Below are 13,078 nucleotides of genomic sequence, written 5' to 3'. Positions count from 1 at the left end.
AGCTGTATTTATGTGCGCATGGCCAGTAGAGCCAAACGTATCCATTCTAGCCTTGCTGCGCGCATTTGTCATATCCAGAGCTTTGCGTGTGTCTGTGCACTGTGCCAATTAGGCATAGTCATATACATTTTTGACCACAGATATAATGTCAACAAAAAATAAAGTACATAAAAATTATTTGACCTTACAGTTCCAAACTTTGTTTGTTTATCCAAGTTTAGCTCCCAGGGTCGGACTGGGAGTAAAACCAGTACTCATTAGCAAGGCCCCAAAGGAAGAGAGGGCCCTTGAAAAGTATGAATCTGAAATATATAATTTTTACCAGGATATTTTCATGGGTGGGGGCCATGGGGGCCCATCAGGACTGCCTATGCATAGGGCCCAGGATCTTGTTTAACGCCCCTGTTAGCTTTAACCCTAATTATACACACTTGAACCTAATCAAGCTCTTACTAGACACACTAATCTTCCAGGTGTTTTAAGGCCAGTTGGAGCTAAACTTTTCAGGACACTGGCCATCCAGGATGTAGTTTGGAGACCCCTGTCCTACAGAGTTGTTACTTTGCACATGCTTTTTGATCATTACAAATAATAATCTAAAATGATTTTCTTAGAATAGGAGATATGCTTTCTCTCGCATCACAAACATTATCAGTAGTTTAGTATGTGGTCTTGAAGAGGACCCTTTTTTCTTTCATTTGGACTCGGTCTTGGACTTGGACTCGAAACTTTTGGACTTGACTTGGACTCGAACCTCTTTGGACTCGGTCTTGACTCGGTCTCGACTAGTCCTGGACTTGGACTTGACTTGGACTCGACAAAGCCGGACTTGACTACAGCTCTATGGATAAGTAACACATGACTTGTGCTTTTTTGATTCAACAGAAGGACTACGATCAGGCTGATGAAGACTGCAAGCATGGTAAGATAACAACAACAACAAAAAACTATCATTATCAGCAGGATTTACCATTGACCATATTATTTGGCCTCTTTTAGTATTTTTTTTATTTAAAAAATATATACTGTTAAGTTATTTTAGGTTGAATCTGTGTACATGTTTTTTAAAGGGATAGTTCACCCAAAGCGAAATATTCTGTCATTATTTGGTCACCCTCCACTTGTTCCAAACCTGTATGAGTTTCTTTGTTCTGTTGAGCGCAAAAGAAGATATTTTGAAGAATGTTGGTAACCAAACATTGACAGCAGCCATTTACTTCCATAATATTAAAAAAAATAATAATATGGAAGTCAATGGATACCAGCATTGAAAACAACATAAGAAATTAATTCTACAGGTTTGGCGAGTGAGTAAATGGCAACACAATTTTGAACTGTAACTTTTATATATTTATATTTTTTATATATATATATATATATATATATATATATATATATATATATATATATATATATATATATATATATAGTTCATGTAATCTTTAATCTGTTAGAATTAGCTTCTCTCTCAAAAAACTTTTTTAAAAAAAAATATATATAGAAGTGTGATCATCTATTTAAAAATATGAAAACAAGATGAAACGTAAAATAGTATGTCATATCAAAATTGCGATACCTGTGAAATTGATAAAAGGCTCTACAGTAGAACCATGGCTCTCATCAGACAGCTCTCAGGATTATGGGATGTCTGGTTTTTGTGTTGATCACTGAGGTGTGTTGGTGTGTTTGTTCACAGTGTTTGCTGAGGAGTTAGGGAAGGAAGAGGGCAGTTTCAGGGCAGGTCTTCAAAGTATGCTGCTGGATGGAAGCTTACAGGAAGTGTGCAGCGTTCTCTCTAAAGCTCTATATGGAGAACCACTGGTAAACCAACTCACAATTCCTTTCCAAATGAAGTAGCTTCATGTATTGTGTTTCAAATTGACATCATCATATACATCTTGGATTTTATCATACTTTTAAAAGCTTTTAGATGTTTTTTTTTTTTTTTGAACTATAGAAATGTAATTTTAATGAAAGGAATTTTTAAATAGGCTGTAAACTTTACACTGTAAGACTCACAGTTTTGCTCTCAACTTTCTCTGTAAACTTTAAAGTTGCACTTTATTTTTGTATTTTTCAAACCTTACAAACTTATAAGACTTACAGGTTTACAATTGAGCAATATTTACAACTGGACTATAAATTTCAATTTTGCTTTAAATCCTTTTTAAGTATTTAAAAAACATTTCCTCTCAATTTATGGTGCTTTGAAATCTTTACAATTTTATCATCAATTTTACATTTGTGAAGTTGTGCAATAAGCTTTACATTTGCTCTGTAAACTTGCATTTTCCCCCAAACCTTACAAACTTTTAGGATTTACAGTTTTACAGTTGATCAAGCTGGTCAACCAACAGTTGGACTATAAACTTCAGTTTTGCTTTAAAACTTGCCACTTTTTCCTCTAAATGTAAGGTGCTTTGAAAGCTTTATGATTTTGGGCTAAATTTTACAAATGTTTATGCCACAACTTTACAATTTAGAGTGAAACTGTAAAGCTTTACAAAGCATCTTAATTTAAAAGCAAAATTTTATAATTTTGAACTAAATTGTAGTTTAAGTTAAAACAAAATAGTAAAGAGGTAAACAAAACTTGCACAAAACTGTACAGTTGAGAACAAAACTTATGTTTACAGTGCACTGTTAACTTCAGTTTTCTCTGAACCTTAGGTGTTCTGAAAGTTTTACAGATTGCCGTAAACATTAGATTTTCACTTTAAGCTACGATTTTGTCCTCAATTGTATAGTTTTAGTCTAAGTTCTCTGTAAGCTTTACAGTTTGCTTTTAACTTTTACAGTTGTGCTGTAAACTATGGTTTTAAACTTTACAATTGTGCTTTCAACTTTAGTTGCTTTGAAGAATTTAGAGCAAAACTGAAAATCTTAGTTTAAAATTTACAGTTGCTCATTAAACTTAATTTTTGCTCTAAACTTTACAGTTGTGCTTTAAAATTTAGGAGGTTTACAAGCTTACAATTTTGCCCTACATTTTACAGTTATGCTGTAAAATTTACACTTTTTACCTTGAATTTGCTCAAATTCACTGAAGCATTTTGGTTGTCACAGAATGGAATCATGACTAAAGACATGACAAGACTGAAGAGGCTTCTTTCAGAAATAGAGGTCAGTTTAACTATTATTGTCATCTTATATTTCCCATGCTTAAAGTCTTTACACCCAGTCAGCGTCACTTCTGTTTTAATTTCTCTGTGAAAACGTTAACCCTTGCCTTCAAATGACTTTCAAGAACTAGTACCTCTCACCACAGTTTTTGTGAATGACTGAAAGACATGTTAGAGAATAGTGTGTGTTTTTGAGTATGAGTCACGAGGTTGGTCTCAATTGCAGGCTGTGAGAAGTAAAATGCCGTCAGAGTTGGGTGAAGAGAACGAGGAGGGTGAGTCCCGCTTCAGTTTCACAATACATCCAGGATCCATTTTCGCCTCTGATATTCTAGCTCTTATATGAGCTTGGGTGTTTGCACTGACATGCTATCTATCTTTCTTTTCTTATTTTGCGATGCTCTTCGGACAGATGTTCAGGAAGGCTGGCAGTTTCGTGCTCCTCCTCGAGGCGTCACTAGTAGTGAGGAGTATACGTTGTGTAAAAGGTACAGTAGTCCTGACAGCAAATATCAATTATTGTAGTGGTGCTGATGTCAAAAATATTCTTACTTTTATTGATTTGTAAGTCATTGTTCTGTTTCTAGATATTTACTAGCATATTAATCTAGAAACGTATGTTGCTTGGTTAAAATAGATTTCCTTAGTAGATTTTCTGCAGTTTACCTGTGCATTATGACTGTAATGTGCTGTTTTGTTGATTTGCGGTCAGGTTTTTAGAGCAGGGTCTGTGTCGGTACGGAGCTCAGTGCACCTCGGCTCACTCTCAGGAGGAGCTGACAGAATGGCAACGGCGCTACGCCTCCCGACTCATCCGCCTCAAACAGCAGCAGGAGGGCAAGCACTTCACCGAGAACTACATGGAGGCGCTCATCGAGAAATGGATCAACTCCCTCACCCCAGAGAGAGTGGTACAGTCCTCTTGACACTTGAGAGATGTTTTGTTTCTATCCAAGTTGCAACCAGTTTACTTAAGGGAAAATTAAGTAGTGATGCACTGAAATATTTTTTTTTAACTCTCTTCATATTGATGAACCAAGATCTTTTATTCTGTTATTTTCAGTTGATGCATGAACCTCTTATTTGTGGTGACCTACCATTCGTTAATCTTAATAAGCTTAGTGTTTTGTTACTTTTCTTATAAAACACCGTAAATTTGATCACAAACTTCAACCAAAATATGTGCTTTTGAAATTCTTTGTGGCGTGACCGATCACTGTATCCGCCAGTTCAACCTGTCATCTGTTTCTCTTTAATAATAATTATAGAACAAAATAAACATGAATAAACATCAAGGAAAATTTTTTAATTGTCGCTCAATCAGTATTTCAACTGCAGAAAGACGTCAAACTTGTTAGTTAGCTGAAAAAAAATTATGTGAGTATAATTGGGCGAAATACATGCACTCTGTTACTTATTCATTGTTCTGTAATAAATTTTTTATTATAGGCACTGTTGAAATTTTTATTTTTCAACAATGTATTGGAAGTAGAAACGCAAGTAATAGTCAAAATGTTTAAATAAAACGGCCTCGCTTGTAATTAAAATTTTTATATACAAGTGTACATTTATTTTTAAGTAAATTTGACTAATAAATCAACTTTGTTTTTAGTTTTGGGCTAAATAAAAACTTTGGTTTATTTTGGAGCATTTCTACTCTGAAGTCTACTATTGCTGAAGAACTAGTTATACTACAGGCTGATAGCGGGACCGTATGTAATTTACAGTATACTTCTTGCCAACCATTCACAAAGCATATATTTTTACATGCTGTGGCCCTGTATAGTGAAGACAGTCAGAAGCGGTTATCTGTGAGCTGTTACAGATGTTTCTGCTTGTCTATTGATTTAATGGTTTCGTGTCATGCAGATGAATGACTGTTTGGATGGAGTTACAGTGGAGCACAGCTCAGATCTCTCGATTACCGTCAACACCAAGAAATCGTCTCACTCCTGGACGTTCACAATCTTCTGCAAGGTTTGGGCAGTCTAAGCTACAGAGTGGCAGAGAGTCATTTGTTTAAAGAAAACATAGTGTTTAAATCAGATCATGTGTTCAAAGTCAATGCAAACTTTGAATCAGTCTCCAGGAATGAATCTCAAACTGGGATTTGTTTTGTCACAAACAGCCGGTCCGTACACTACACCGCATAGCTTTGCTTTACGATGCCAACCGGCCACATTTCTCCATCACGGCGGTCTCGGCTGGGGACGCATCTACCCAGGTGCCCCAGGAGGTGTGTGAGGGCGGCTGTCAGGAGTGGAGCGCCGCCGGCCCGGTACAGAACGGCATGGACCACTGCGTTTACATTGTGGTGGTCTCCTTCTGCACCGAGATCTTCGGAACCTTCCGGCAGACCGTGGTGTTTGATTTTGGCTCTGAGCCCGTGCTCATGCAGCGAGTGATGGTGGACGCCGCTTCCATTGAAGGTAGGCCAATAGGAAAATGCTTAAGTTACTTGTTAAAGAAATGAAAGTTATTTCGCTCAGACCTCATGTGGTTTCAAAATGCAGGACTTTGATTCTTCTGTGGAAAACAAAAGAACATTTTATTGAGTTCATACTGTGACTCATTTCTTTTCTTTTTTATTCCATCCAATGAAAGTCAGTAGCTATTTTAAAGCACCAAAAAAGCACTAAGTCAAGTGCTTCTTGCTGAAAATTTGCTTTTGCTGCAAAGAACCTATAAATGTACAGTGTGTGTGTATATGTACACGCTGTATATTGTAGTATGTATATGGCAAAATGAATATTGCTGATTTTGTATCACCTTTATTAAGCAAGGAAACATTAAATTAATTAAAGTGAGACTTTCAGACTGTTAAAGAAACATTAATCAAATTAATGCTGTTGCTTTGAACTTTCTTTTAATTCAAGAATCTAAAAAAATGCATCAGTTTCCTCAAAAATATTAATTATAATAAGCACTAGCAGCACACCTGTTTCCAGCATTGATAATGATGTTTATTGAGCAGCAAATCGGCACATCTGAATGATTTCTGAAGGATCACGCTGAAAATTCAGATTTGAACCACAGGAATAAATTACGTTTCAAAATGCAGTTATGTATTATTTCAAAATATTACTGTTTTAACTGTAACTTTTTAATGCATGATGCATGTTTTATTAGATTATGCTGATTTAACTCTGTGAGAGAATTTTTTTTTATTCCATTAATGCTTTTTAAGAGACTTTTAACAGAATCAAGCCAGCAATGCAAAACAATGGCAAGTTGAAAATCTTCACCTTGATGACATACTATTTCTTTCTATATAAATTATGATGAAACACCCAAGCACTTTATTTGAAGTCTTCTGAAGCCATGGGATAACTTTATGTGAGGAACGTAAAGCAAGTTATTTTCTTAGTGTGCTTTCTGCTCATTATTACTTTTTATGAAATCCATGTCTAGAGGTCCTAACTCCATACATATCAGTATATTATCGAATGTGACCCTAGAGTAGCATTTCATCATTATCCACTACCCATAATCCCACAGATCTGGAGCACTTGATGCAAGCGCGACAGCAGCTCCTGATGACAGCTAAGCGCTGGGACTCGTCATGTAAAACCATCGTGGAGTTTGTCCCTAATGAAAACATGGATCTAGAGCGCAGTCTACTGACCCGCTATCAGATCCCTCTATCTGCCGACCAGCTCTTCACCCAGTCTGTGCTGGACAAAACCCTCACCAGAGACAATTACCAGCCCCGCCTGCATGACCTGCTCTACATCGAGGAGATCGCTCAGTACAAAGAAGTCAGCAAGTGAGTAGTCTCAGAGGATCACCGTCAAGTCTGGTCTATCTCTGACCGATTTGTGAAAAGTCATAGTTCGTTTACAATGTGAAGGGGTTGGTAATTATTGATAGTTATGAAAGCTATATAGTTGATAAAAGCACAGTAATAGACTAGCATGCGACCATGTTAACTAATAATAGAGGTCTTTGTGGAAGGTTTTACATCAATACAAAAGCATCCAAAAGTACTAATGGTTTTACATAACTTAGAAATCATTGGTGAATGTTCAGTATTGCTGATGAAGGATAACCTGTTTACATATTGCTTACACATTTGAAGGATCTAGTTCAATAGACCTCATAAACATTGTCACATCACGTAGTTCTTCCTTAGATGTGTTTATATTTGCAGCCTGGTCATGTGATAATGCAATTTAGTTTCCTGAAGATGTGAAAAAGGTTGTGCACCCTCACCCGGAAATTGTATACTGAAGCTTTTAGTTTCACTGACTTAAGTAAATATGCATACAGTTTAATATTGGTCCATAGTCAAGCCATTATTATGAAATATTCTTCAGTGATCTTAAATAATAACTTCTATTTGTTACCACTGGAGGTCACTGGTGGTCTTTTTGAAAAAGCAAGTGAGCATTGCTTGTGGTAATTATGTAGATGGCAGTAAAATTAATTTTCTTTTTTTTTTTTTTTGTGATTAATTATTGATATTTTATTCTTATAGTTAAAATTCTTGACATGCAAACTAAGGTTAATAGTCAGTCAGTACACAGTAACTGGTGGAGCCAACATTGCTTTATCATGTTTTCCTAAAGTTGCTGCTTTTTTTTTCTCAGGTTCAACATCAAGGTTAACCTGCAGCTGGTGACAAGCTTTATGTTGACTGGCATTTCTGGTGGTGCAAAGTATGCTCAGAACGGACAGTTGTTTGCACGCTTCAAGTTGACGGAGACACTGTCTGAAGATACGCTGGCTGGGCGGCTGGTCATGACAAAGGTCAACTCTGTGCTGCTGCTGCCTGTCTTTAAGGAGCGGATGGGTCAGAACCAGCCAGCTGGAGCCAAGGAACGCGTGTATGAGGCCCTGATTGAGGAAAAAACAAAAGACTACATTTTTCTGCGGATCTGTAGGGACTGCTGTGGGGAGCTGGGGCTGGTGGCGGATCAGGAGCTGCAGGTATGTTATGATCCCATTCAAAAAGACCTCCCATATGCAGAGTATGTTGTTATAAAAAATAGCATGTTTACACCCAAGCCTATTTATGCCCTAGCTACCAGCAAGAACATACCAGAATATATATATCATCTCCTATAAATGAGCCAGGAGACCCAAACTAGCAACACCCTAGAAACCAGACAAAATGGCCAAACAACTTTTACCATCTCTTATAAATGAGCCAAGACACCCAACCTAGCAACACCCTAGAAACCAGACAGAACGGCCAAACAACTTTTACCATCTCTTATAAGTGAGCCAGGACACCCAAACTAGCAACGCCCTAGAAACCAGACAGAACGGCCAAACAACCTTTACCATCTCTTATAAATGAGCCAAGACACCCAACCTAGCAACACCCTAGAAACCAGACAGAACGGCCAAACAACTTTTACCATCTCTTATAAATGAGCCAGGACACCCAACCTAGCAACGCCCTAGAAACCAGACATAACGGCCAAACAACCTTTACCATCTCTTATAAATGAGCCAGGATACCCAAACTAGCAACGCCCTAGAAACCAGACAGAACGGCCAAACAACTTTTACCATCTCTTATAAATGAGCCAGGACACCCAAACTAGCAACGCCCTAGAAACCAGACAGAACGGCCAAACAACCTTTACCATCTCTTATAAATGAGCCAGGACACCCAACCTAGCAACACCCTAGAAACCAGACAGAACGGCCAAACAACTTTTACCATCTGCTATAAATGAGCCAGGATACCCAACCTAGCAACACCCTAGAAACCAGACAGAACGGCCAAACAACTTTTACCATCTCTTATAAATGAGCCAAGACACCCAACCTAGCAACACCCTAGAAACCAGACAGAACGGCCAAACAACTTTTACCATCTCTTATAAATGATCCAGGACACCCAAACTAGCAACGCCCTAGAAACCAGAAAGAACGGCCAAACAACTTTTACTATCTCTTATAAATGAGCCAGGACACCCAAACTAGCAACGCCCTAGAAACCAGACAGAACGGCCAAACAACTTTTACCATCTCTTATAAATGAGCCAGGACACCCAAACTAGCAACGCCCTAGAAACCAGACAGAACGGCCAAACAACCTTTACCATGTCTTATAAATGAGCCAAGACATCCAACCTAGCAACACCCTAGAAACCAGACAGAACGGCCAAACAACTTTTACCATCTGCTATAAATGAGCCAGGATACCCAACCTAGCAACACCCTAGAAACCAGACAGAACAGCCAAACAACTTTTACCATCTGCTATAAATGAGCCAGGATACCCAACCTAGCAACGCCCTAGAAACCAGACAGCACGGTCAAACAACTTTTACCATCTCTTATAAATGAGCCAGGACACCCAAACTAGCAACGCCCTAGAAACCAGACAGAACGGCCAAACAACTTTTACCATCTCTTATAAATGAGCCAGGATACCCAAACTAGCAACGCCCTAGAAACCAGACAGAACGGCCAAACAACCTTTACCATGTCTTATAAATGAGCCAAGACACCCAAACTAGCAACACCCTAGAAACCAGACAGAACGGCCAAACAACTTTTACCATCTGCTATAAATGAGCCAGGATACCCAACCTAGCAACACCCTAGAAACCAGACAGAACAGCCAAACAACTTTTACCATCTCTTATAAATGAGCCAAGACACCCAACCTAGCAACGCCCTAGAAACCAGACAGAACGGCCAAACAACTTTTACCATCTCTTATAAATGAGCCAGGACACCCAAACTAGCAACGCCCTAGAAACCAGACAGAACGGCCAAACAACTTTTACCATCTCTTATAAATGAGCCAAGACACCCAACCTAGCAACGCCCTAGAAACCAGACAGAACGGCCAAACAACCTTTACCATCTCTTATAAATGAGCCAGGACACCCAAACTAGCAACGCCCTAGAAACCAGACAGAACGGCCAAACAACCTTTACCATCTCTTATAAATGAGCCAAGACACCCAAACTAGCAACGCCCTAGAAACCAGACAGAACGGCCAAACAACCTTTACCATCTCTTATAAATGAGCCAAGACACCCAACCTAGCAACGCCCTAGAAACCAGACAGAACGGCCAAACAACTTTTACCATCTCTTATAAATGAGCCAAGACACCCAACCTAGCAACGCCCTAGAAACCAGACAGAACGGCCAAACAACCTTTACCATCTCTTATAAATGAGCCAGGACACCCAAACTAGCAACGCCCTAGAAACCAGACAGAACGGCCAAACAACCTTTACCATCTCTTATAAATGAGCCAAGACACCCAACCTAGCAACACCCTAGAAACCAGACAGAACGGCCAAACAACTTTTACCATCTGCTATAAATGAGCCAGGATACCCAAACCAGTCCCTCCAGAAAAACGCCAAAAACTCCAGATTTTTTTTCTTAAAAAATGCGATAGAATATGCGGGATATTTTTGCAATTTTATGCGATGAAATTGCGTGAACTTGCAAAAACTGCGGTTTGATGAAAAAGAGAAAAAAAGGTGATTCCCCCAACACCTTTTCCTCACTAGGCTACTACCTTAATGTAAAGAGTAATTTCTTATTACTTCCTATGATAAGCGAGCATACTAAATCACAGAATATTTAAGTTGCAATCTCTTACTGCAACGTAAATTATTTTACATGCTACTAATATAATTACAACTGTAAATTTTTGGTACTCTTCTGTAACAAAAAAGTGCAATCTTACAACTGTAAAGTTGCATCAACTTTTGAATGAAACTATAACAGTGTTAGTAGCCTAGTGAGAAGGGGGTGTTGGGGGAATCACCTTTTTTTCTCTATTTCATCAAACCCCAGTTTTCGCAAGTTCTCGCCAGAGATGGGACCAAGTCACACATGTGCAAGTCTCAAGTAAGTCTCAAGTCTTAACCTTCAAGTCTCAAGTAAGTCCCAAGTATTTTTTTCTTGGGCAGCCAAACAACTTTTACCATCTCTTATAAATGAGCCAAGACACCCAACCTAGCAACGCCCTAGAAACCAGACAGAACAGCCAAACAACTTTTACCATCTGCTATAAATGAGCAGGACACCCAACCTAGCAACGCCCTAGAAACCAGACAGAATGCCATAGGAGTGTATACTAACCAGCAATACTGGAACATGGTATCATGCCACAGATCTTAGACATTAGACAGACTTGTGCTCTTAGCTAAAGACTTATCACAGTTTAATTATTTCCCCCAGTATAATTATTTAAATGCAAAAGCAAACATATCGAGATATATATCGAATATCGTAAAAAAAATTGACAATATCGAGAGTTTTTTTTATCTTCTTCTCTCTTTCATATATCACCCAGTCCTAGTGTGCAGTCTCCGTTATCTTGTCATAAAGAGAGACATGCTAAATGTAATGGAATTAGTTTAAGCAGCATACACCATTTACTGTTGTAAATTGAATTGCGATGGCTGAAACCCCAGAGACATCATAGGCAAGACACTTTCAGTAAGCAGGCTGCTTTACAAAGAGCGGGATTTGGCCTAATTTACCCTTTTTACTCATCTAACAGATCCCATTTATCACTGTGCCCTGCAGCTTAACACGCTCTCTCTCACTGTATTTTAATAGTGTTGAATCGTTTTGTCTCGTGGAATCCCTCTGTGGGCTCAAGCTTTGTGTGGCCACATATAATAATTTAACACGGTTCCTTAAATGATTGTAAAACTGTCCCGGAACATTTTAAGCTATAAGTGGGATGATAATGGATCGATTCCAATGCTGTATAAATGGACTCTGAAGTATCTCAGGTCAGTCTAAACTTGTATGAATTATTTTGTGTAAAAGTGATATTTCCAAATTGTTAGTCCATAAGAGTTTTAAAGCACTGTTTTTACCAGCTTAAAAAAAAGGAATAATTCCGTTATTTCTATCTTTTGCTGTAGTGTGTCTGTAGGAAATATCAAGTTCTCCCCCCAAAACATTAATTTTACAATTAAATGTAATAATCCAGTGAGATTTTTGTCTGACAATAGACAATGCATTATCTAAACATATGGGTGTGCGATATATATGGTCTTCCATTTAATATCTTAATTGTTGTTTTAACAGTGTGCGAATAAGCGCAATGACTTGTTTATTAAGTGATTTGCCGCCACCTACTGGCATTTTTAATTTCACATTTTAAGTATCTTTTCATTTTTTTTAATTCAAACATCAGTTTTCAATATTTTATATTTAAAATATCAAAATGCTATTTATGCATTTATACTACAGGTTAGAGTAGTAAATGTTAAATGGTGTGCAAGTGCATCTAAATGCTTCTGCATTTCCTCTGCATAGCAAAGAAACATTTTGTTATTACTGATTTAATTTGCTTAGTAACAACCCAAATGCCAAATTGACTTAAAAGATGGTGCACGCTTATTTCTATTACTGCTGTGAACTGACCACACAGAATACGAAATATATTTAAAAAATTCAAGCGTTAGCTGTCCAGGGTAGTTCTTAAAATATCAACAGAATAACACACTCAGCAAGTGTCATTATCAATAAAATCCCAGAAAATTAGATAATAAATTTATTAGATCTAATTTATTAGATCTAATAAATTACTTAAAATAATTAATACTTTTTTGACTCCAATCCATTTTCTTAACAATGGTTCAAAGGCTGAAATGGAAAGTTAATAATTTTATAAAACTTTGAGTTTGAAACAAGTTTGTGAAAACTTGTATTCTATCTGAACTGTAAATGATGCTTTTTAGAGAAATATTAGTTTAAAATGGTACTATGGACATTGCCATACCCTGCTCAAATGGTATTAATTTAATTTCTTTGTGTCTTACAGGTCTTAAGTCTTAAAATTAAAGAAACCATAACCTTAAAAACCAAGAAAAATAACCTTGTTTTCTCTTTTGAATTAATTTTAATTGATTAAATTGTAATTAATTTTGGCAGAAATAAATGTTGATGGTTTTAATTTAAGTTAAGATATATCCGTGAGCCATTTTGTTTCTTATGTAAATGTACTT

At 37.4% G+C, this 13,078-nt stretch overlaps 1 protein-coding gene across 1 annotated transcript in view; it reads left to right on the top strand.

Annotated features, from left to right (window-relative positions):
- The window catches only part of helz (helicase with zinc finger), a 61,038-nt gene that overhangs the window by 4,998 nt on the left and 42,962 nt on the right, over positions 1 to 13,078 (top strand). The window contains exons 3-12 of the mRNA XM_052549957.1: positions 886 to 922; positions 1,697 to 1,821; positions 3,067 to 3,123; positions 3,349 to 3,397; positions 3,535 to 3,610; positions 3,835 to 4,033; positions 4,992 to 5,099; positions 5,251 to 5,551; positions 6,621 to 6,888; positions 7,712 to 8,051. Of these exons, the coding sequence (XP_052405917.1) occupies positions 886 to 922; positions 1,697 to 1,821; positions 3,067 to 3,123; positions 3,349 to 3,397; positions 3,535 to 3,610; positions 3,835 to 4,033; positions 4,992 to 5,099; positions 5,251 to 5,551; positions 6,621 to 6,888; positions 7,712 to 8,051 (1,560 nt within the window). The remainder of the gene's footprint in view (positions 1 to 885; positions 923 to 1,696; positions 1,822 to 3,066; positions 3,124 to 3,348; positions 3,398 to 3,534; positions 3,611 to 3,834; positions 4,034 to 4,991; positions 5,100 to 5,250; positions 5,552 to 6,620; positions 6,889 to 7,711; positions 8,052 to 13,078) is intronic.

Source organism: Carassius gibelio, chromosome B3 (assembly GCF_023724105.1).
Source record: "Carassius gibelio isolate Cgi1373 ecotype wild population from Czech Republic chromosome B3, carGib1.2-hapl.c, whole genome shotgun sequence".
Lineage (NCBI taxonomy): Eukaryota > Metazoa > Chordata > Actinopteri > Cypriniformes > Cyprinidae > Carassius > Carassius gibelio.
Note: the sequence above shows the minus strand (reverse complement) of the source record. Positions and strands in the feature narration are given on the sequence as shown.